This window comes from Thermothelomyces thermophilus, chromosome 4 (genome assembly GCF_000226095.1).
Source record: "Thermothelomyces thermophilus ATCC 42464 chromosome 4, complete sequence".
NCBI classification, from domain to species: Eukaryota; Fungi; Ascomycota; class Sordariomycetes; order Sordariales; family Chaetomiaceae; genus Thermothelomyces; species Thermothelomyces thermophilus.
In genome coordinates, this window is record NC_016475.1 from 4,030,608 (window position 1) to 4,053,308 (window position 22,701).

The 22,701-nt window shown below is 57.0% G+C and overlaps 10 protein-coding genes across 10 annotated transcripts; 4 read left to right on the forward strand and 6 right to left on the reverse strand.

Annotated features, from left to right (window-relative positions):
* The first annotated feature begins 146 nt into the window (after window positions 1-146).
* Window positions 147-1,334, forward strand: MYCTH_2081891 (uncharacterized protein). Its single transcript, XM_003664541.1, has 6 exons — window positions 147-290; window positions 382-420; window positions 525-558; window positions 632-640; window positions 723-823; window positions 913-1,334. The coding sequence occupies exons 1-6, from the start codon at window positions 288-290 to the stop codon at window positions 1,066-1,068; spliced, it is 342 nt and encodes a 113-aa protein (XP_003664589.1). The 5' UTR covers window positions 147-287; the 3' UTR covers window positions 1,069-1,334.
* Window positions 1,335-1,377: 43 nt separating this feature from the next.
* Window positions 1,378-3,379, reverse strand: MYCTH_107972 (uncharacterized protein; the record flags this gene model as incomplete). Its single annotated transcript, XM_003664542.1, has 2 exons — window positions 1,378-3,137; window positions 3,353-3,379. 2 exons carry the CDS (start codon window positions 3,377-3,379, stop codon window positions 1,407-1,409), a joined length of 1,758 nt encoding a protein of 585 aa, XP_003664590.1. The 3' UTR covers window positions 1,378-1,406.
* A 213-nt stretch (window positions 3,380-3,592) lies between these two features.
* MYCTH_2307575 (uncharacterized protein) lies at window positions 3,593-5,014 on the forward strand. The gene is made up of 3 exons (XM_003664543.1): window positions 3,593-3,760; window positions 3,822-4,034; window positions 4,250-5,014. Exons 1-3 carry the CDS (start codon window positions 3,706-3,708, stop codon window positions 4,714-4,716), a joined length of 735 nt encoding a protein of 244 aa, XP_003664591.1. The 5' UTR covers window positions 3,593-3,705; the 3' UTR covers window positions 4,717-5,014.
* A 1,203-nt stretch (window positions 5,015-6,217) lies between these two features.
* On the reverse strand, window positions 6,218-6,878 carry MYCTH_2128401 (uncharacterized protein; the record flags this gene model as incomplete). The annotated part of the gene is made up of 2 exons (XM_003664544.1): window positions 6,218-6,408; window positions 6,503-6,878. 2 exons carry the CDS (start codon window positions 6,876-6,878, stop codon window positions 6,218-6,220), a joined length of 567 nt encoding a protein of 188 aa, XP_003664592.1.
* Window positions 6,879-9,112: 2,234 nt separating this feature from the next.
* MYCTH_2064865 (uncharacterized protein) lies at window positions 9,113-10,843 on the forward strand (the record flags this gene model as incomplete). Its single annotated transcript, XM_003664545.1, has 8 exons — window positions 9,113-9,219; window positions 9,293-9,347; window positions 9,435-9,671; window positions 9,784-9,986; window positions 10,087-10,228; window positions 10,318-10,403; window positions 10,524-10,696; window positions 10,806-10,843. The coding sequence occupies 8 exons, from the start codon at window positions 9,113-9,115 to the stop codon at window positions 10,841-10,843; spliced, it is 1,041 nt and encodes a 346-aa protein (XP_003664593.1).
* Window positions 10,844-11,272: 429 nt separating this feature from the next.
* MYCTH_2111553 (uncharacterized protein) lies at window positions 11,273-11,956 on the forward strand (the record flags this gene model as incomplete). The annotated part of the gene is made up of 3 exons (XM_003664546.1): window positions 11,273-11,353; window positions 11,491-11,531; window positions 11,668-11,956. The coding sequence occupies 3 exons, from the start codon at window positions 11,273-11,275 to the stop codon at window positions 11,954-11,956; spliced, it is 411 nt and encodes a 136-aa protein (XP_003664594.1).
* Window positions 11,957-12,725: 769 nt separating this feature from the next.
* On the reverse strand, window positions 12,726-13,620 carry MYCTH_2081895 (uncharacterized protein; the record flags this gene model as incomplete). Its single annotated transcript, XM_003664547.1, has 2 exons — window positions 12,726-13,474; window positions 13,572-13,620. 2 exons carry the CDS (start codon window positions 13,618-13,620, stop codon window positions 12,942-12,944), a joined length of 582 nt encoding a protein of 193 aa, XP_003664595.1. The 3' UTR covers window positions 12,726-12,941.
* Window positions 13,621-14,411: 791 nt separating this feature from the next.
* Window positions 14,412-16,885, reverse strand: MYCTH_2307578 (uncharacterized protein). Its single transcript, XM_003664548.1, has 8 exons — window positions 16,674-16,885; window positions 16,460-16,600; window positions 16,109-16,313; window positions 16,012-16,024; window positions 15,885-15,944; window positions 15,219-15,775; window positions 14,912-15,089; window positions 14,412-14,772 (listed from the first exon to the last, which is right to left on the reverse strand). Exons 1-8 carry the CDS (start codon window positions 16,738-16,740, stop codon window positions 14,548-14,550), a joined length of 1,446 nt encoding a protein of 481 aa, XP_003664596.1. The 5' UTR covers window positions 16,741-16,885; the 3' UTR covers window positions 14,412-14,547.
* Window positions 16,886-17,559: 674 nt separating this feature from the next.
* On the reverse strand, window positions 17,560-19,529 carry MYCTH_2111556 (uncharacterized protein; the record flags this gene model as incomplete). Its single annotated transcript, XM_003664549.1, has 6 exons — window positions 17,560-17,929; window positions 18,048-18,268; window positions 18,371-18,450; window positions 18,541-19,052; window positions 19,183-19,411; window positions 19,466-19,529. The coding sequence occupies 6 exons, from the start codon at window positions 19,527-19,529 to the stop codon at window positions 17,560-17,562; spliced, it is 1,476 nt and encodes a 491-aa protein (XP_003664597.1).
* Window positions 19,530-20,432: 903 nt separating this feature from the next.
* On the reverse strand, window positions 20,433-22,549 carry MYCTH_2119589 (uncharacterized protein; the record flags this gene model as incomplete). The annotated part of the gene is made up of 3 exons (XM_003664550.1): window positions 20,433-22,037; window positions 22,166-22,339; window positions 22,403-22,549. The coding sequence occupies 3 exons, from the start codon at window positions 22,547-22,549 to the stop codon at window positions 20,433-20,435; spliced, it is 1,926 nt and encodes a 641-aa protein (XP_003664598.1).
* Window positions 22,550-22,701: the final 152 nt, after the last annotated feature.

Consider the following 22,701-nt stretch of genomic DNA (forward strand, 5'->3'; position numbering starts at 1 on the left):
GGTGGGGGCAGTGCCGGCAGCGGGACAGGACAGGGCCCCGACCTGTGCCGCTTGGAGCTGTTGTTGGCGCATGTCCCCACTTCGGCTCCATCCCGCCCTGGGACTGCGACCGAAGTGCAGCTGCATCACATCCATCGACAACCTACCTGCTGTTGACAACCGCGACGACCTGAAGCTCAGGAGCGAATCTCGACAATACTGACGATTTATCCCCCGCATCAAAACCAATTTATACATCTACACCCATCTAACCTCTCCTGTTGCGGCCTCACGATTAGTCTCCCGAGATGGTATGCCCGGCCTTGGTAGCAGTGCAGTGTCTCTCGCTCGTCGTTCAATCTGTATTCTGTTTAGAACGTGTCACACTAACAGTGCAAATAGTCTGCCCAAAACTCCGCAGGCATCCAGACCCTCCTCGATGTACGAGCTCTCCTTTTCGCCCCAGTGCACCCGACCAGGGATGGCGCGACACAGTTCGGTCCGTCGTCGTTGGATACGATTGCTGACATAGTCGAGATGGACAGGCCGAGAGGGAGGCATCCAAGATCGTTCAGAAGGGTATGGCGATCCGGCAGCCAGTAACGCAGCAAGATGGAAGGGATATACACACTAACACGCGCGCCAAACACAGCTCGAGAGTGTACGTATTCCGACGATACGAACTCAGCCCTGGCCGGCGACCGGCGACGGCGACGGGGAGCGGCGACTAACACACCGGACAGACCGCACCAAGAGGGTGAGGGAAGCGCGAGACGAGGCCAAGAAGGAGATTGAGGCGTACCGCGCAAAGAAGGAGGCCGAGTACAAGGCCTTCGAGGCCCAGGTATTATTATCTCCTCGCTTTTTATTATTGTTGTCCCCTCGATGAACCGCATTAGGCACTGACTTTCTTCCCCCTTTCCGTCTCTCTAGCACACACAAGGAAACAAGCAGGCCGAAGAGGAGGCCAACAGGGAAGTCGAGGCCAAGATCGCAGAGATCAAGGAGACAGGCAAGAAGAACCAGGACAAGATCATCAAGGACCTGCTAGCGGCCGTCTATCAGGCTCACCCGACTCCTGCCTCATGAAGGACCAAAAAAGGCGGGGAAGAGGCGGGGGCGGGGAAAACGACCACGAGGGGAATACGTCGTAGTGTACCCAGTACGTGTACATAAGGGGCACGTCGTCTTTGAGCTGGTCTCGTGATCGAGACAGAGGGCCCAGGCTGCAGAAACGGGGGGTGGGTAGTTGTGTTGGTAATATCTACTTCCCAAGATGAAGCATAGAGGAAACGAACTGCGTGGCAGCCCGTTTGATCACACAATCTGGGCACAGCCCCGTCAACGATGAGATGAGCTTGGTGCCGACCAGAGTATGTATTTTTACAGGGGGGGGGGTTATCGCTACACTTTGGATTGCGCCTGCGTCATTGCAGGAACTGGGCTAGTGTCGTCAGCATCTCTTTGGTATCCTTGCCCTCATCCGACTCGGTATCGATGCCGTCGATCTGCTCTTGGATGGTCTCCTTGATGACGGCCAACGTCTCGTCTCTGTCGGCGAGTAACTCCTGAATCTTCCTCCTCGCCCCGTCATCCTCGGCAACAAGCCAGGCCAGGATGACGTCGATGGTCTGCAGGCAGAAGAGCCCGGCGTCGAGGCGCCGCGAGAACCACTCGTCGGCCATCTCCTCGATCTCGTCCGCGCCCATGCCTTCCTTCTCCTGCTTGATCGCCTCGTCCACCCGCCCGATGATGGCGGCGTAGTCGCGCCTCAGCTTGACCAGCTTCTCCGTCTTCTCGTAGTCCTTCTCCACGAACTTGGCCAGCGTGCGGATCCGCTCGGCCGAGTCGGCGGGGAGCAGGCGCAGCATCGAGGCGAAGATGCCGACCAGGTGCTCCGTCGTCGGGTTGTCGTGCTTCTTCATGAACAAGGTGAACGTGGTCTTCAGCCCTCCCGCCTCCACGATCCTCTGGCACACCTCGGCCCCCGCCTGCCCTCCCCCCGCCGCGTGGTCGAGAAGCCTCAGGGCGGCGGGCTTGCTGAGCTTCCCCTCCTTGAGCATGATCAGGCACAGCTCGACGCCCTCGGCCTCGACAAACTTGGCCTTGCCGTCGGGCTCGTCCGCGATGCTGGTCAGCGCCTCGAAGAGATTCTCCATGTACTCCTCCTCGTCCCCGCCCTTTTCCGGGTCGCGCTTGCGATAGGGCGCGACGAGCTGCAGCATCTGGTCCACCGCGTCCAGCTCGGCCAGCCTCCTCCGGTTCTTGGCCGAGTTCTGCACCAGGATGGCGAGGATCTCGGCCGCGTACTGCTTGTTCTGCGACACGGGCGTCTCCTTCCGCGCCGCGCGCTCCAGCAGCCACCTGACCAGCGCGTCCTGCTCCCCGATCGCCTCGGCGACCTCCCGCTTGGAGCACAGGTTCTCGAGCACGCCGAGGGCGCGGTAGACGCCCTCGCGGTCGGCCTCCTGCGCCTCGTCGAGCCGGCCGAAGTTGCTGACCAAGAGGCCGAGCATGTCGGCCTCGAGCAGGGCGTCGACCAGGGCGTCCCACTGCTCCTCGGTGGCGGCGACGTCCTCGTCCGTCAGCTCGCCGATGATCTCGACGGCGTCGAGCGCGATGTCGGTGTTGTCGTGCGCCAGCAGCGAGACCAGGCTGCCGACGCACCCGAGCCCCGCGAAGGACGGGTACAGGTCCGGGTGGTCCGAGAGGATCGAGAGCGCCTTGATGGCCGCGTCCAGGTCGGCCTCCGAGTCGATGAAGCGCGCCGGCTCCGACTCGTACCGCGCCCGCAGCTCCGCGTTGCGGCTGATCTTCTTCTCGAACGCCAGCGCCGTCCGCTTGAGCCACCCCAGGTCGATCGTCTCCTCCTCGTCCGGGACCGCCGCCGCGCCGTCGCGCCCGCCGCCGCGGCCGCCGCCGGTGGCGCTGTCCACGTAATCGAGTATCTCCCGTTCCGTGCGCGTTATGCCGCCGCCGAAGAAACGGCCTTCGTCATCGTCGCCCGGCTCGTCCTCGTCCGGGGGCAGGGTCGGACCGTAGTCGCCGTCTTCGGCCTCGTCTTCATTGTCGGGTGGTGGTTGAGGCCCTGCTTCGGCGTCGTCTGTTGGGTCGTCTACGCGGGCATGGCGGTGGGAGGTGGAAGAGGAAGATGAGAGCTTTGCGGATTTGTATATTTCGGCTGGTGGGGACGGAGGGGGAAGAAGTTAGAATGCTGGTTGGAAAAAAAAATCGGGAGAGAGAGAGAGAGAGAGAAGAGAGAGCATACTTGGATCACGGACTGGGTCCAGCTTGCGTTTGCTGGGCAGCCCGGATTTCTGGCAATTGTCAGACAGGCGAATTGGCAATTGAACATCTAAGGAGGTCACCGTACCTGAAAGAGCTCGTCTATGCTGGTCATGGCGAGCAGTCGATGTGGTGAGATCGGTGGTTGGCGGGATTGTTGGAGGGGCAGCGCAGCTTTCCAAGTCGCGATTGTTGGAGAGCGGCAGTGGCCAAGAACTGCACAGTCGCCTGGTGGTGTTTCATACGGTGCCGACTTTCGCCGTTGCCCAGCCATGCACAGTGCCGCCTGACCCCTGCCCAGTTCTCATGCATCAACAACACAAACTCCCAGGAATTTTCGTCTGGCCTAAGTCTCTGGGACCTCCCTGAATTTAAAGGCTATACGGAGCGTAGCTTCTTGTACTTATCTTTCAAGGCTACCAATTTCGTGACTCTCCCAAAATGCCGCCTACATTAATTCTCGTTCGCCACGCACAGGCGTTGCACAACGTGGACAATAAGTGCCCGTCTCGCCTCTTTGCTAATTTTGTTTATTTTCACTAACACTGCGTGTGTACAAGACTACAGCATCCATGACCCGGTGCTCTCAACGCTCGGCCGGGAACAATGTGCTCAGCTGAAGGAACACCTGGTCCCGAGGATACCCCGGGACCTTGACGTCGGCCTCATCATTGTCAGTCCCATGATCCGTACAATCGAGACGGCGCTCCTTGCATTTGGGAAACTCATCGACAGAGGGATGCCTATCGTCGCGCACGCAGGCTGGCAGGGTTTGTAGCGGTTCTTGTCACTTAATCTTTACCCATCTCTCCTACTCTTTTCCTTCCCCAAATCTCTTATCCAAACATCTGGTCTAATTACCTACATCCATTCCTCCCCCTTCTCACAAATCTACATACCCTTAAGTAATTACTCATCCACACAAACGGAGTTAATTACCCGAGACAAGCAACTTGATTCTAACAACCCCGCCATTGCTTATTAGAAAACTCCCTCCAGCCCTGCGACATCGGCACCCCGTTGCCCGAGCTGGCCGCCCGCTTCCCGCAGGTCGACTTCTCCCGCGTGGACCCGCCCTACCCGGACAAGACCTCCGCGGCCGCCGCGCCGCGGTACGGCTTCACGCGCCAGGCCGTCGTCGGGCGCGGCCGTGCTGTGCTGCGGGAGCTGCGCGCCCGCCCGGAGAAGGCCGTTCTCGTCGTCTCGCACTCGGGCTTCCTACGGGTTGGGGTGACGGGGTGCTACTTCATGAACGCCGACTATCGGGTTTTTGAGTTCGAGAACGCCGGGGAGGGGGAGGAGGTGGTGGAAGGCGGTCTCGGGTTGAGAGAGTGGGAGGAGACGAGAAAGGGCGGGATGGGCTGGAGCTGGGACGAGCGGGTGCCGCTGGGGGATGGCCTGCCGGATGCAGATGCTCCTGGAGACGCTTGGGAGGCGGTAAACGGGATGTGAGCCCCGCGGTGTGGCACCTCGACGGATTCAGTTGGTCCTGCGTCAGGAGTGACTCTCGGGGTTCTCAAAGCCTTCCTCCTCCTGCCTAGTCCCTGACCAGTGTGTACGACCAACGCTAGTCGTCCGTATCCGAGTCATCACTCCTGCCAGAGACCCTCCAGTCAGCACCAATTCGATTTGACTTGGTGCATCCGAATCCTCAACAACGGGGCCGCCGACGTCCTCGGTCCAATCACACCAAAGTACTGCGTGTGTTCCTCTAGATAGGTATCGGAAAGTTGCATTAGCTGTTGCTGATGATGACAGACCTTTTCCGCGCCTTCGTAGCAGAGGCAGAAGGAGGGGTAAGGGGCTAACAGCCTCTAATATGTGAAACTGCGGGGAAAAGGACATATCTTGAGTCACCGTTCCTCCGAAGGAATGGGCATCTGTAAGTGCATTATTCCGCACATCATGAAATTTCTTAATTATTGAGTCGGGTAATTAAACAAGCAAGTCAGACGCCGAAGAGAAGCCGTGGCTGCTTGGTCTTTGTCTTAGGGCCGCAAGAATGAAGAAAAAGATCTTCAAAGGTCTCTAAAGAATCCGATGAGGCTAAGTCGAGTCCGAGAAATTCTTCAGCAATCGAGGGTGACATTATGCCAGCTTGCGAGTCCGAGAACCAGTTTGAGGATCACAAGACCCGATAGCGAAATGAGAACGTGTTTAATTATGGTCCTCCGCTATGCAAGGGACATCTGTAAGGTAATTAGTGTACAAGGCACGGTTCGAGGAGATATTTCTGCGTCTTTTCAAAGCATAAGTAGTTCAACACATATCCTCTCCGATGTCCTGCCTAGATACTCTTCACGTTCCTCGACATCAAAATCGCTGGGGTACTCTTCGGACATCAATAAGCAACCTGCCATCCATCTTCAGAGGATGTAATTAACAACTCCGGCATCACTTTTGCATTACCATCTCGGCCTGACCATAGAGAATTCAGATAAGTCAAGCAGGCAAACGTGCGGTTCTCTGCCACCACCCTTGTCACCATGGTCGCAACTGTGTCCGCCATGCCCACCGAGCGGGCGATTTGCACCTGCGTCGGCCCAGCAGATTCCATAATCACCCTGCAACCGGGGGGGTCTCAACTGCGGCTGCCACGGTTCTAGCCTCGGCTGCCGCCCCCAGGGTTTCCACATGCTGTGCTTGGATCATGGCTATTGGGACTGCGTATTCTCTCTCGCCGTGCAAGAGTCTCCGTGGATAGGACTTTGGAGTAATTAATACCTTAGTGTGGTGGGAGCTCGGAAGCTTGGAAGGTCACAGGTTGATGTAGTTATGTGCATTCAGACAACTCCCGCTGTCCTTTAAAAAGAGAGTAGAGTTACTCCGGAGGCGTAACAAGAGAGAAGAAATGGTAGATTGAATAGTTATATTTTTCGAGTCGGATACCCGTAGACCTGTCTGTTGTGTCCGACCATTTCTTTGCGCAGCGACACCCATGCCTCTGTCCCCCTCATTCCACCCCGATAGCCAGCTTGGAGCCCAATCTCCAACCGTGAAACACCATCGCCCCAATGGAGATCAGGTTGATATGGATTGCCATGGCGTGGTGCCTTGAAAAAGACTTCCTAAGACGCTGCATGTCGGGAGATGGTTCGCGGTCAACACGGCTCTCTTCCCCAGCATGCAGTGTGTCGCGAGTTTCTATGCACATGATGTCAACAAATATTCTTGCTGTTGGAACATGTTTTATTTGTCTCCTTTCTTTTCTGTTTCGGGTATAATTTATGCCTGTTACCTTGATGAATACAATTCACCATCGCCCGTCGCGTCCGGGGCCCGTACACTACGAGGTTGAGGAGTGCAGTGCCAAATGCAACGGCGTACGGAATCCAGTTCCCCTTGCGTAGAATCAAGGAGGAAAGGCCATGTGGTGGAAAGGTTAGGGCGCTCAGGACGACCAAGGCTGTCTGTGTCCCAAAATAGACAGGAAAGAGGCGCTTTTGCAAAGTGGTGAACGCTGAGCGGGGAAGGGCGACGAAGCACACTTTGGTGTTGACAAAGGTTTGGAAGAGTTCGGTGCCGAGCAGGGCCGAGTAGAAAAGCAGGTGAAATGGGGCGAGATTGATGAAAAATGTCGAAACAAGATTGCTGACCACGCCGTGGAGGGCCATCGTGAAGGATCAAATAAGGTAATAGGGACGTAGAATAATTAATAGGAGTTAAACAAATTAGGTAATTAATTATGGTCTATATGTGATGGAGTCGAACGACGCAAGTATACCTTGGTGATATCTGCCTGTTCTTTATAAGTCCCCTCGGCTCACAAAGCGCCGAGGAGTCTCGGTAACGGCGAGCATCTCGGTGCTTCTCATTGCCTTCGAGTTGGAGACACTTACGCGGCGCCTCCATCATGCCTCTCAAGTCCCGAGGCTAGTCGGATGTTAGGGTCAGCACTTAGGTAAGGTACCTAGTTATCACTTGAAGGATGCTGCTGACCAGAATTAGATTAAGCCTTGATTAGTACCCAAGGTACCTTATTTACCGAGCGCAATGATTCCCTCATTGACATGGATCGCACCAAGCAGGAGCCAAAGCAACACAAGAAAAAAGGCCAAAACCAGAATGTTCTGATTTTCGCTGCAACGCCATTATATGCTCGAGGTTATCGTGGCGTCAAGCGGCCAAGGATCGAAGCTACCTGCTCGCTCTGCGGACATGCGGACAACCACACACGGGGCTTTGTTATGCGTCTGCAGCTGATTGTCTGGTCGGAATGCTGGCCATGCCAAGCATCGTGGGTTTTCTCCCATGCGGTGCTGCGGAGTTAATTACTAGCCAAGTGTCGCGTAATCTCGCCAACGCTGGCTCGGTATCGTCAATGCATGGAACGTGGGAAACCACGAGCCGCCCCTGCGTCCGACCAACGAGAATGCGAGGGAGCTTAGATTGATCGTGACGTCCTAGGAGGCACCTTCCTGCGAATGCTCAGCCTATTACAACGTTTTGGTGTTACCCTATTTTTTTTCTTTCCCTCTTGGTTCGTTACCTGTCCATTATTTTTCCTCTTAGTAATGCACCGGGGATTTGACGTGGAGTCGGAAGCTGTTTTTTGTCTTGTCATTCCCTACAACTAGGATCGCTGTCTTTGATGTTGAGTATTAATTAGCCTGCATAATTAATTAGCGCAAGAGTAAGGGCAAGTTCCTATCGATGATAATTACCTGAATCACTACTTCGACTAATACTTTAATTCTGTTGCTGCCTCCAACCTGACAACAGCCGTGGGGACGGCTCTGAATGTTGGACCAACAAGTCTAACCACTTGATGTAGTTAAACAGGGCTACTTTGCCACGCTCAACTGATTCTCTTCTCAAGATCACCATCATGCTCGTTGGGCAGAACGAAGAACACGGTCGTGGATCCGCGGGAGAAGAATCGGCCACTAGACAACCATGGCAGGCTACAGTCTTGGAAAGACCTTTGCCGTGGGCGCCGAGAGACGAAATGTTGTAGCCGTATGGCTACCTACCTTAATTAGGTATGACGTCTCGCGTATTGTCTCGAAGTGATTGCTCAGGACTCGGCGGTTTCCTTGGCATTTCTAGAGAATGCCATGGAAGCCACCTGGGAACCGATGTTTTGCTCTAATACCGGGTCGAGAACACGGCGCTGATGACGGTGATCGGCGAGTGCACCTTCGGCAACGTTTAATATCGGACAGTGGTGTATGTTTGGTCATCCGAGGTTCCTCGTTTAGAAACGGGGGCCGGGATGAACAGATATTGAACCTGGAATGCGAGAAATCTCGAGCATACTCGGGCATCCGAACTTTGATTAATGCTCCCAAACGGTTGGATTTGACACAGCTTCTCTTGCCGTATCCGGCTCTACCAGTGCCGATGTCGCCTACCGGCGTACCCAAATACAATATTACCCAGTTATAAGACTGGCTGTTATCGTGTGCCCGCCCAATTCTTGGCCCTAGCCTGTCCGTCCGGTAAAATGCAATAGGCAACCCAACTCATCAAGGCTGTCGTTTCTGATAGGTCTGGATATAGTAACGCTGCCAATCCCACCACCACAACCTTACCCCTTCCCAGCCGGCACTTACTTGTGATATCCATCCCCAGGTTCCAAGAATGGAAGGTTTCTGGAGAGTCGATCTCCATGGTTCGGGGGATTTTAAGGAACGTTGGCCGCCCCCGGGGGGGGGGGGAAGAGGGGTTGATCGACTCTATTATAGCTTATGTTTCGTTTGGTCGCGTGAAGAAACAACGGGCAGCGTGTAATTATATATCTCCCATCAACTAACTTCCTATCCGGCTTTTTGATAGCTGCTTCATAACCGACAGTCGTCTCTAGACACACGAAGTCGACACAAAAAGCGTTCAGGACACCAACACCATGTTCTGGCTGGGGTTCCTCGCGGCGCCTGCCGCCGTCCAGGCGCAGTTCAGCACCACCATGCTGCGGTTCGGCTGCTCGCAGCTGACCATCGACCGCATCGACCCGTATGTTCCCTGAAGCTCATGATGAAGGAAAAGGGGGGAGGGGTTGTTAGCCTGCTAACCCTATGCTATTCAGCCTCGTCGAGCCGGGTAACATTCCCTCGGCCCACGTTCACCAGATCGTTGGTGGTGTAAGTGCCCTCCTCGACGACACGGCTTGCTAGACCTGCTTTCACACAGACAAACACTGACTAAGTGATCTAACTGACCGCGGCCAGAACGCGTTCAACGCCTCGATGCCCACGGCGGACATCTCGCAGCTTGCTTCCTGCACCACGTGCACCTTCGCCCAGGACCTGTCCAACTACTGGACCGCTAACGTCTATTTCCGGGCTCGCAACGGCAGCTTCAAGCGCGTTCCGCAGATGGTCAACGACATGATCGGCGACGCCAACGCGGGCATCACTGTCTACTACACCGCGCCGGGCCCCAACACGGTCACGGCGTTCAAGCCGGTATGCTGCTAATTACAGGCTTGGCTCATTCCTTCCCCTCCTCCCCTTTTCCGTTAAATAATGATCTAGGGGAACCTCTGCTCACGCTGTGCTCCCTCCACCACCCCGCCAGGGCTTCCGCATGTTCTCGGGCGACGTCAACCGCCGCAACTCGACCGGCCTCGGCTCCAAGATCCAGAGCTGCTTCCGCTGCTACGATGCTCCCAACTTTGGCGGCAACATCTACGCGCCCTGCTCCGACCCGCAGCGCGACACCGAGACCTTCCCGACCAAGCCGTGCCCCGGCGGCATCCGCTCGAGCGTCATCTTCCCCATGTACGTCGATACGAATGACAACCCCCCTTTTCTGTGGCAGTGCAAAAACCTATAATTAGAACCAAATCCACGGGCTGACCTGATCTGTTCAACCAAACAGCTGCTGGGACGGCCGGAACCTCGACTCGCCCAACCACATCGACCACGTCGCCCACCCCGTGGACGGCCCGGCGCCCTTCGCCGTTGTGAATGGCCAGTGCCCCCAGTCTCACCCGGTCAAGATCCCGCAGGTGCACTATGAAGTAAGTCATTCAAGTACCGTCACACCGGTTCATGAGATGTCCGAGTCTGTGGAAAGAACAATTGGTTAATATTCTGACACCCACGGCAGGTTGTCTGGGACACCACCGCGTTCAACAACCCACAGGACTGGCCCGAGGACGGCTCGCAGCCGTTTGTCCTGTCCACCGGCGATCCGTACGTGTTCCCCCAATCCTCGGAGTTTCTCCTTCCCAAAGGGAAGGGGTAATTAATAGAAAAAGGGAGCATTTCGAACGAAAGCTGACCTCCTCGTTTCTCGATAATAATTAATTACAGCACGGGCTACGGCCAACACGGCGACTACGTCTTCGGGTGGGAAGGCGACGCCCTCCAGCACGCCATGGACAACCGCTGCTTCGGCCCGACCTGCAACGGCCTGACCACACAGGGCTTCGACAAGGCCAACACCTGCAGCGTGGCCCCGGTGGTGAACGAGGACAACGAGGGCTGTGAGTGCTCCCATACCCTTTCTTTCCTTCTTCTTTCCGTTGCGTAATTATGATGTATCTGCAACTCTGCGGTGTTTCTTGAACACTGACGGCGTTTTGCGAATAACAGGGCTCGATGAGCTGCCCGGAGGTCACCACGTCATGTAATAAGAAATCTCTGCGCTGCGCCATGGCCACGGCTTCGGGGAGGAGGGGTTGCTGTGGCCTTCCATGATTGGGACATATAATATCGCTGCCGGCTACGTGCCGAGAGTATGGAGAGAGGAGCGTTATTATTCTGTCGTTCTTTTCCACTTTCACCGCGGAGTTACCCTATCTAGATACCTTTTCCCGCGTTCTATAACCGAGATGAGGCCGTTTGTACGCCAACCATTGCGTCTTGTTCCATCTTTCTCAACATCGTGTCCTGTTAGCTGATCAGGACATGATCATGTATCAACTCAGTTGAGTGGAATAGTGTGAGCATAATTACTAGGTAGGAGAATCCTAATATTATAAAACGGGCAACTATATTCGAGCTTTTCGTTAATACTGCGTGGCCAAGTTCCGCTATGGATTTGAACTCTCACCAGCTAGATGACAATCCATGCCACTTTCGACGCCCTCCCTTGCACGCTCCATCCCGGCGCGAACGACGCTGACCACACGGAAAACCAAGTAAGAACGTCAAGTTGGCTTCGTTTTATTCCCCGTACAGACTCGTACATCCAAGGGGTACAATACGTCACACGCTACAGCCGGACGGCCGCTTATAGGCTGTTGAATACAACCGTCTACATTGACTTGCCATCCAGGGAAGTGGAAAGAGGCCGTTTCTGTTGGGCTTTTCAGCAGAGTAGGTAGGCAGCTTCTTCTTCTTCTTTTATTTTTTTTCAATCATATATTTCTCTTTGGTTCTGCTTTCCTGCTCGCTCTCCTATTGCTATTACTCTGTTAGCACCCCCAACTTGACTAACATGATCATGAACTAGACTCCTCTTTGGCGATGAGTTCACCACTAAGACCAAAGGTGGCTTCGTCGTGTACTACGTCTCGCCCGGTAAAGGCGGCAGGAAGTCGCAGTCGTGCTTCCGCTGCTGCAACGGCCCAGACTTTGGAGGCGACAACCTCACCCCTTGTGCCAACCCTAACCTCGACACCGAGGAGCTGCCCAACAAGCCATGCTACGGCATCCGGTCCAACATACTGTATCCGACGTATGCATCATTCCATTTCCCGTTCCTCATCTCTCTCTCTCTCTCTCTCTCTCTCCAACGATAAGACCCAAAGAAAATATGATAAACAAATTTTCAAACAAAGAAACCATTCCCCAGTCCACTTGCTTAATGTTATTGTTTTTCCACCCCTCTAAGCTCGTCTCTCCTCAGGGGGCGGGCCTCTCCCGGACGGAACCCGCCTCCAAGGCCGACACGCCGTCCATCAGCCAGCCGTCCTCCTCGCCGACTCGCAGGGCTCCGACCCGGCCGAGTTGCGAGTCAAAGTCATCTGCGGCACTGACGGCAAGCTCGACGTGCTCCCACCGACCCGGGGCGCTCTCGAAGAGGGCAAGCTGCCCCGCGGTGACCACGGCGTTGCGGATCCGGCGCCCGTTCATTTCGCAGGCCGCAAGCTCGTCCAGGTGCGCGGCGACGCCGTCGTAGTCGAGGGGCGGGCCGCCGTCGTCCGCCTCGGCATCGGCGCGCAGCACGTCGAGGAAGTTGGCCCAGATGGCCCAGCGGCTCGGGCGGTCCAGCGGCGGGTAATTATTAGTGCAGCGCGACCTGGATGCGCGACTTGAAGGGGTCGGTGTTGATGGAGTCAATTCAGTTCTAATTGCTTCGGGGATTGGACATGATGCAGCACTGATAAATCGGTATGCTGCCCAAGCATGTGTGCATCACGCTGCTCAGCATTCGCGTGAAGGATAAGTCGGGGCCCCCTGGATTTGAAATCCCCCCCCCCCCCCCCCCCGAAAAAAAAAAAAACCATCTGGAAACACTTGACACACACACACACACACACACACACCTATCTTCTTCAACCACATATTAAACGACAGTCTTCTTTTCAACCTCCTACAATACAGGAACCCTTTGATTCTGCACTTTCTGACCCGCCCTACGATTCGCTTGTCCCGGTCCCAATCAGTCTCGCATCTGACCCGACAACAATTAACAAAGCTTTGTATCCAGTTCCCCAGTTTCCCGGCTCTCGCCCATCCCACGCAGCCCACGGCTCACGGCTCACGGGTTTAATTAATACAATCTCAGGACAGAACCTTGGCCAGCGCCGTGACCTGGTCCCGCAACGCCTGGCTCTCGCGGGGCGAGTTCTTGAGCACCTTCTCGAGCAGGTGATCAACCTGGGCGCCCGGGGCGGTCGGGGGGTTTCCCTGGGCGGTCTGGATGCGGGAGACCTGGAACTGGAGGAAGAACTTGGGCACCTTGATGGCGAGGCTGCCGCCGACGGAGCGGATGCCGGCCTCGGTGGCGAGGTAGACGTCGAGCCGGCGCTGGAAGGTGGCCAAGTCGGCGTTGCGCAGGGGCGTGGGGGTGGCGAAGCGGTCGAGCGCGAACTCGAGCGGCGTCTTGGACGACGACGAGGTCGCGAAGTTGACGGACGAGAAGGTCACGCCCCCCGACGACACGTCCGGCACCCCCGCGATCGTCGTCCGCGACGTGTCGCACGTCACCCGGTTCCGCAGCTGCGCGGCAATGTCCGACGTCTCCTTGGGCAGCACCTGGTTGCCGATGACGAAGCAGGCGCCGTTGGCCTGTCGCTCCACGACGGCCGCCGGAGCTAATTAATCGAGAACCCTATGTCAGCTGGTTGAACGCAACACGAGAGAGTAATTAATATGCCCAGAAGTGAGATCGGGCTGGAGGATGATGCGTACCGGCAGCGGCGAAGCCGGCGGTAAGAGCAAACGCGGCGACGAGCTTCATTCTGAGCGGTTCTGTGTGCGTGCGTGTTTTTTTTTTTTTTTTTTTTTCTCTGTGTGAAATAGGTAGGTAAAAAGTTTCGATTGGACTAATACACACGAGAAGCGAATGATGCCAGCACCAATGAAAGACGGAAAGAAGGAATACAGATCAAAACAGTTGAAGATCAGAAGGCACGGTGAGGATCGTCGGTTACCCGCAACTACAAGTAGTACGAGACGACGCTCATCGCGTTGCGCCAGGGGGTTGCCCTTAAGTTTTTGGTTCGTCTCATGTCAGGCCCGGACCGTGCCGAGTTACCGGGTTGAAAATAGAAATCAGGCTATACAGCAACAGGGATAGCCCACGGGTATTCCGTATGCAAGGTGTGAGATCTGATTGTTGTTAATATGTTATGGAATCTCAGTGTTGCCCATAGCAAGCGAAGGAGGCAATCCGGTGGGGTCTGTTTCATAGCTGTGTCGGAACCCCCTTCAACTGCCCCCTTGAGCAGGATTGTTGTTCTTTCCAGCCTTCTCTTTCTAAAAAGAAGCATAGCAATCAGGTGCATCAACATAAATTGGCATAATAACTTATTTACTTTATTCCTGTCCCTCCGGCGCCGTTATGAAGCAGAGATTACACTGAGCGCTTGTCCTTAGGGGGAGCGCTGGGAAGATAGCGCGATACTGCAACCCCTCGTGTTTAAGACTATTAATTACGACAGGAACTCGCCAAGACATTATGGTCGGCAAACAGACACCTGGGATACTGAGAGGCGAATAGGCCTACGGAGCAAATACATATATGGACGTGGGAACAATTATTATTCATTTTCAGCATTTAATATCAAGGAGGAACGGTAAATGGTAAAAATGCGAAGTGATATTGTCAACTAATACAGGCTTGATCCTAGTTGCAGCGGCCCCGTTCTCTCCTATTCGCTTTGCTCTACTCCGGGATCTGATGTTCGGCCGCGGGGACGCCGGCACGCCATCTGTACTTGGCGGCGACGTGGTTATCGGGCGGGTACTTCTGCCCGGCCACGCCGTAAAAGTTCTCCCTGTAGGTGCCCCCGGGGACGGCGTAGTCGTCCCAGAAGAGTCCCCGCCGGCGCAGCTCCGGGAGCAGCAGGTCGATGATGTCCTTGAAAGACTGCGGGAACAGCGCGTACGCCTGTCGCAGGAGCAGCATAGGTCAGCTCAAGCTCAGGTCCTCAATAGCCCCATTGGCATCGCAAAAAAAAAAAAAAAAAAAAAAAAAAAAAAAAAAAAAAAGAATGGTCGGCGCAGGGAAGCAAGCAGGCAAGACGTACAAAGTTGAAGCCGTCGACGTCGGCCTCGCGGACCCAGGTCTCGAGACCGTCGGCCACCTGGGCTGGCGTGCCCACGATCACGGGACCGTTGCCGCCGATGCTGACGTGCTCCGCGACCGTGTGCTTGGTCCATTTGGAGTTGTGCGGCGAGAAGCGCGCGTAGCCTTCGACCGTCGACCTGTTTGCTTCCGGGTTAATAGGCAAGAGAAGAAGCTAATATTTATTATATGCACACCGACACAGACTCTGGGAGGGGTGTGTGTGTGTGTGTGTGTGTGAAAATAGCCAAGGTAATTAATCAGCATACCTGACCGCGTTGCTCTCGACCTGGCGCAGTTCCTCGTCGTCTCCGTACTGGTTCAGATCGATGCCGGTCCAGCCGCCAAAGAGGGCCAGGGCGCCCTCGTGGGAGGCGTAGCGGCGGTAGTCGGCGAGCTTGGCGCGGGCCTCTTCCTCGGTGGCGCCGAGGATCGGGGTCACGAGGGCCAGGACCTTGATGGAGGTCGGGTCACGGCCGAAGGAGTCGCGGGCGATCTGGCGGACCTCGGCGATGTTGCGGGCGACGACGGCGGGCGAGTGGGCCGAGACAAAGATGGCCTCGGCGTGCTGGGCGGCGAACTGCTTGCCGGCGCGCGACGTGCCCGCCTGCAGCAGCAGCGGCGTCCTCTGGGGGCTCGGGTGGACGATGTGCGGCCCCGGCACGCGGAAGAAGCGGCCGTTGTGGTTGATCTGCCGCACCAGCTCCGGCGCCGTGTACACCCCGCGCTCCCTGTCCAGCTGCACCGCGTCGTCGCGCCAGGACGAGTTGAAGAGCTTGTACATGACCTTGAGGTACTCCTCCGCCTGGGCGTAGCGGTCGTCGTGCTGCGGGCCTCGGCAATAATAACACGCGTTAGAAAGCCGGCCTTTTTGTCTCATATCAAGTTGATTTGTTTTCTTCCTTGAGTATTAGGGTAGTTAATTAGTCCCTTACCGCAGGCTGCTCCTCGCGACCCAAGTTACGCGCGGCGGAGTCAAGGTAGCTAGTTACTATCTACTCGTCACCAAGGGGTCAGTTAAAACGCCTAAAGCGGCAAACAGGAGGGGGATGGCCTTCGTACATTCCAACCCACGCTGAAATCAAGCGGTCAGTCCAGAGGACGAAGAACAGCAGTTAATTAATACAGTAGGCACTCCTCGGAACCATCAGTGACTTACCGGCCGTTCGTCAGGTGGTCGACGGTGGATAACCGGCGGGCGAGGTGGTACGGCTGCTCGTACGTCGTCGAGATGGTCACTCCGAACCCGATACTCTTGGTCGCCGCGGCCATGGCCGGCACGACCGCGAGCGGCTCCGTCACCGGCCACTGTGCCCCGGATACGAGCGCGGGCTCGAGCGACTTCTTGTAGACGTCGTATCCGCCTGAAGCAGCTGGTCAGCCGAGAACGGTTTTGTCTCTTCCCTTGGTAACCGCAAGAGGAAAATCATGGGAAAAGGGGAGAACCCGAAAAGGGGAGAACCCGAAAAGGGAAGGGAAAAAAGGGGGGGAAAGACGGGCAACGGCTTACCCAACACGTCGGCGATGAATATCCCGTGGAACTTGGCATCCTCCAGAAGCTTGGCTAGCTCGACCCAGTGCTCGATCTTGTCAAACTCCCACGACTTGTCTTCTGGGTGGCGCCATAAACCGGGCGATTGGTGTCCGCTGCCTGGTGACGAGAGGATCGAGTTAGCGCCAAGAAGGATCACCATGGACAACAACTTTGACGCTCTCCCACTTACACATTTCAACGAATGCATTCAGGACCAACTTCTTCTTGGGCCCGGCCTCCGCGGCTTGTGACGCCATCGCTCCGGGGAGTTGATCTCTTTGACAAAAAATTATTAAGTCGAGGACTTCGGAGTCTCAATGACTGCTTTCTAAGAGCGGTCTTGCCACACAACCGGAAAAAAAAAAACAACAGAAAGGAAACTGTGAACCAGACAGCCCCGCCGCCTCCTCACATGAGCTCCCCACGGGATTGATATGAGGGCGGCCGGGAACGGGGAGCCGACGGGCCCGGGGCCGGTTTTCGGCTCGTGTCCCGAGAACCGCAATTGCGCCATCCGTGGTGCGGATGATGCACCCATGCGGCACCCGGCGAAGCCCCCAATACCACGGAAAGGATGCCTCTACAACAGGGGACGCCATGATTGAGCGTCGACGCTACTGCACGTGCTTATGCCCACGAGGTTTCAACGGTCTGATTGCAGCGGTGGTAAAAGCCTGCTGATCATCAGAGGGATAGCAGGGTTGCGTTTGAACCACTCGTCCCCAAGGCTAGCCTCTCCATTGGGAATTTTTCTTGTTTTCTTCTACGCGGTCCGATGTGGGGAGGTGCCCTAGCAGTGTATGCACTGTCGGACCCGGTCGGAGTTCTCAGAACCACAGTTTGCTAGTCTCTCGTTCTGGGACCTGTCAGGAAGCGAATAAACGAAATACAGCAGAGATCGGTAAATATTATCTAATTAACGACAACTCGAGTGTATCTGGTCCGTCAGACCTTCAATCCACGGATGGCTTATCTTATGCATGTCTATAAGCTCTAGCATTCCCGGGCAAGCCCCCTAATTCAGAGGCTTCGCTTCTCAGACACACACACACACACACACACAGAAAGCAAGCCCGTTACCACCCTTTCTTGTCCGCTTCAGTCTCCTCCGCCGGGCTCGGCGCGTCCGGGGTGCTGCCGCTTCCGCTCTCGGCGGTCGGCCCCCGGAGCCCCGTAACGACCTTTCCTCCGCTGCCGCCTTCGCCGCCGCTGATAATAATAGCGCCGTCCTTGCGGGCGCCAAAGTGGCGCAGGACGAGCCAGGCGGGCAGGATGGCCGCGGCCCAGAGGCCAAAGTTGAGGTAGACGCCGCCGACCTCGCCGAAGATGGCGATGGATTCGAGGCCGTAGCTCAGCGCCTGCCAGGCCGACTCGGTCCCGCGGAGCAGGGCGGCGTAGCGGATCACTTCGGCCTCGTCGCGCGCGAGGTTGTGGATGATGAAGTATCTTTTTTTTGCGGGGGTCGAGTCAGCCAAATATAATTAATAATGTCTTTGTATCGAGAAGTGAATGAAGAAAGAAAGTAGGAGAGAAGAAAGAAGCATGGGCATGATTAATTACTTACAGGAACAGATAGTTGAGCTGGAAGCCGAGCGTCAAAAAGACAAAGACGCCAAAGGCGGCGCCGAAGCCCGAATCGGACCAGTCGTACGTCGGCCTCGTGCGGTGGAAGCGGGTTACCAGCACGGTGGCCCATATCCACCAGGCGCCCTGGAGGATCACGATGGCGGCGAACGACGACCGGGTCCTGATCTTGAGCGAGATCTTGGTCCGGTCGAGCCAGTGCTGCGCGGAAGAAGTTGCATGAGCATATGATGACCAATTTAAAGTATTTAAGGGACAAAATACAAAAGAAGAGAACGGAGGGAGAGGGGGTCGGTCTCTTACACCCAGGATGTTGCCCGCGATGACAGCCACGATGCCGGACAAGAACGAACCCAGCGCCCGGGATCGGACGCTAAACCAGACTTCAGAAGAAAAAAGGGACATGTTAGCCATTAATTAAGCTCTGCCCTGTGTTTTGTGAATCGCGAATAATTAATTAATTAGCGACTTACGTGCGAGGTAGGTGAAGAAGACGGCCTCGGCGAAGACGGCCTGTCCGATGAAGAGGACGAGGAGGAGGAAGTTCCTGCCGAAGAAGAGCTTGGTGGTCTCCTTGATCTCCCACCACGGGTTCTGCACGATCGAGAGGCTGACCTTCTTGCCGTCCCTCCTCTCGACCCTGGAGGGGCTGTTGAGCAGCAGGCCGACGAGGGGCCCGGCGGCCTGGATGGCGATGAAGACGAGGAAGACGGCGTACGAGACCTTGCCGGCCTCGTTGCGGTCCGCGTTGAGGCCGAGGTTGATGGCGCCGCCCAGGATCTGGCCGCTCAGGCGGTAGGTCAGCCAGTAGCCCAGCGCCTTGCCCCGGTTCCACGGCTCCGGGTAGGCGATGGCGATGGCCGCCTCGGCCATCCAGAAGACGCCGGCCGAGATGCCGCACAGTGCCGCGCCGAACAGCGTCAGCCACTCGGTCCCGAACCGGTTGTTGGTGTAGAGGCCCGCCGCGTAGGGCGCGTACCCGATTCTGGAGTAATTAGCCAGACATAATTACAACTCTGTCAGCCCTACGCTCCGCAAGACACGAAGGAAAATAATAAGAGAAGAAGAAGAAGAAGAGACAGGAACAAGAGAGAGAGAGAGGAAGAAACACTCACGTCCCGAAGATGAGCGCCCCCTTAATGCCGATGTAGTGCACGAGGGCGCTGGAAAAGTAGCACGAGACGACCATGAGGCAGAAGGTCAGCGCGTTGGCGGCGTTGACCAGGCGCGGGCTCGCGGCGCCGCCGGCCCCGAGCGAGTTCATGGCGCCCCAGATACCCGGGGCCGCGAGGTTGCAGAGCCCGAGGATGGTCATGTTGTAGAAGGTTGACCGGTACCACCGGACTGGATCCCATCGCGTCAGACCGGTGGCGCTCACAGAAACATTCTTCTACTTACCTGGGTGCTGCTGATCCTTTGGAGGAGCATTTTCGCTCTCACTGTCTCGCGAGACATCCGCCATATTGACTGGCACTGAGCCAACTGTGATCCGTATGGCTTAATTAATATGCAATATTATCACGCAGAGTGCTGTGATAATTACTATTATCTTAATTGAAGCAGAAGCGACGAGGGGAAGCCACGACAGGGTACGCTCGGGCGGCTAATGTTGCTTGCACAAACTGCCCTCTGCGTGGTGAGGTTGCATTAATTATATATGCTGGGGCTCGTTTTCTGTCCCGAAAGTCTGGTTTGCTAGATAATAATTATTAGCTGGGAGCTCTCTGCACTCTGGCGAGGTCACCACCCCTTGTCCTTTGCGCCAGCGATGGGGAGTAGCACGCCATCTTTCTCCCACGATAGCCAAGCAGACGTGGATCCCTGTCGCTTCCGGACGGTCACCTAGTTCGTCCCAGTGTTTGTCCCAGTGTTCAGGTAAACATTCCGTGAATGGGATAGCTGGTTGGGGGTCTAAGCTAGTCCAAGCTAGCGATCAGAGGTATGACATGGCGACCGGCACTTGTTGCGAGCAAGAGAGTAGGAATGGGGTCCAGATTCTTGACGAAGCATACGATCTTATTGCGGAATTTTAGTTTCTTTGTGGTAAATTGGAGTAATCATCCTGATACGGCGTCCATGGTCTAGTTAAGTAACGGGAATGCAAAGAAAGCGAGCGGACGGACATCAACTGATGGACCATGAGGCGATAGAGTTTAGTCCAATTCATGACTAGCTTTCATGTTGGAAATAAAAATGAAAAAAAAAAAAAGTAATTAATCACACATGTCCTCCAGTCCCTCCTCGCCTCCCCGTTGTGCTAATAATTAAGTATTTGTTTGACTGTCCTCATGGTAATCACTACTGCTATTAATGACCGCTACCAATACTTAATTATTCATGAATCTCTTAATCTGCTAATGACCGCTCATGGAAGATCCCACCAGGGCTCGTGCAGGTTCCTGAGGTCGATCTCGCCGGGCAGCTTGAGGTACGAGGTCATGTCGGAGGCGGGATCCTGCTCCTTCTTGGTCCAGCCGTTGCCAAAGTACCAGGCGAAGCGGTTGCCCGTGTCCGAGAGGTACTCGTACTCCCAGTCCTCCCAGCGGGGCTCGCGGCGGACGGCGGTGACGTGGCCGGCGCTGCCGGGCCAGACGCCGTGGATGCGCCCGCCCGGGCGGCCGCCGTTGTACCAGGAGCTGCAGCCGTCGGCCAGGACGGTGGTGGCGAAGAAGGCGTCGGCGTACTCGAGGAAGTCGTCCGCCGCCCGCCGCGACGGCTGCAGCGACCGGATGCCCTCGCGGCCCATCTTGCGCAGCACCTTGGCGTAGTACGTCAGCTGCGTCTCGACGCTGTGCGGCACCGTCCCGGACGGGCCCGTCCCGTGCGGGCCGTGGACGAAGAAGAGGTTGGGGAACCCGGGCGTGGCCAGGCCGAGGTACGTGTAGGGGAACCCGTAGGACTCGCTCTCCTTGCCCTCCTCCCTCTCCTCCCCCTTCTCCTTCTCCTTCTCGCCAGCAGCAGCGCCGTCGGGCCGCCACAGGTCGCGCAGGTCCCGGCCGCGGGCCCGGATGGGGAAGGGCGGGACCGAGTCGACGTTGGCGCCGGTGGCGCAGAAGATGGCGTCGACGTCGCGGACCCGGCCGTCTTCGGTCTCGATGCCGGTCTCGGTGAGGCGGCGGATCGGGGTGCGGATGTAGTCGACGTTGTCTTCCGTCAGGGCCTCGAGGTAGCCCGGCCCCGGGGTCAGGCGGCGGCAGTTGGGAGAGAAGTCCGGGATCATGTGGGCGAGCAGCTCGGGCTTCCTGGCCAGCCGCCTGCGCATGATGTCGACGAAGCGGTCGCGCAGCTCCCGGTTGAGGTCGGAGCCGCGGAAGAAGCTGCCGAAGCGGCGCCAGTACTTGTCCTCGAGCTCCTTGCGGAAGGCCAGGTAGGTCCGGTCGTCCCTGAACGACTCCTGCTGCTCCGGCGGGATCGGCTGGGCCTCGAGCGTCCGCTCGTCGCCGGCCCACGACGCCGCGATCCAGGTCCGGTTGCGGGCGTAGTGGTCGAGCCGGGCCACCACCTTCTGCAGGTTGGCCACCAGCTGGATCCCGCTGGCCCCGTTCCCGATCACCGCGACCCTCTTGCCCCGCGGGTCGAAGGAGGGGTCCCAGTTGGAGGCGTGCCTCAGCAGCCCGCGGTACTCGCTCATCCCGGGGTAGTCCGGCAGCTTCCAGGCGTTGAACCGGCCGATGGCCGTGAACAGCACGTCTACCTCGTCGACCGTCTCCTTGTCCGCGCCGAGGTCCCGCACCACCAGCCGCCACACGCCCCGGTCGGCGTCCCAGTCGGCGGCCTCGACCCGGTGCCGGAACTTGGCGAAGCGGTAGACGTCGTGCTTGCGGGCCACCCCCTGCCAGTAGTCCCGGATCTCTGCGCCGGGCGAGAACTGGTCGGACCAGTCCCGCTTTGGCTCGAATGTGGCCTGGTACACGTGGGATGGGATATCGCACCGGACGCCCGGGTACACGTTCTCCAGCCATGTGCCGCCCTGGATTCAAGCGTTTCCCCAATAACCCCCCGGGCGCGGGCATGTGTCAGAAAAATCAGGACCGAACTAAACAAGCCTGTTGGAAACAGGGGTTGGGATGGGAGCGGGAGAGAGCGGGCATGACTCACAAAGTCGTGATTCTTCTCGTAGATGGTCAGCTGGATGTTGGGCACCTTGGCCGGGAACAGGATCCCGGCCAGGACCCCCGCGAGACCCCCGCCGATGACGGCCACCCTCAGGGACCGAGGCTCGTCGATGAAACGGTCGACCAGGCTGAGCCTGGACTTGGGGTACAGCGGCGACTTCTCCGCCGTGCTGGTGCTGGTGTTAGTGCTGGTGCCGTTCGGGGTGGCATCGGGCGCCACCCCCTGAGTCTCGGCCTCGGCGGCCTCGGCGACCCGGACGGGGGCCTCCTTGGCGTCTGCTGCCAGCGCCGGCTCTTTCAGGGCGACGCCGTTCGCGTGCCCGTTGGCGTGCCCGTTGGCGTGCCCGTTGGCGATCCCGGTCGTCATGTCGTCAGTCGGTCCCCTCGCCTTGCGTAGTCCTTTGTTATTCGCTAGGCCAAAACCAGCAGAAGGCCCGTACTCGCTAAGTCGCTCGTCGATAAGCGATACTAATCAGGGGGGAGTAAGTGCCTTGGTCTCTTTCTTTCGGGACGAATTTT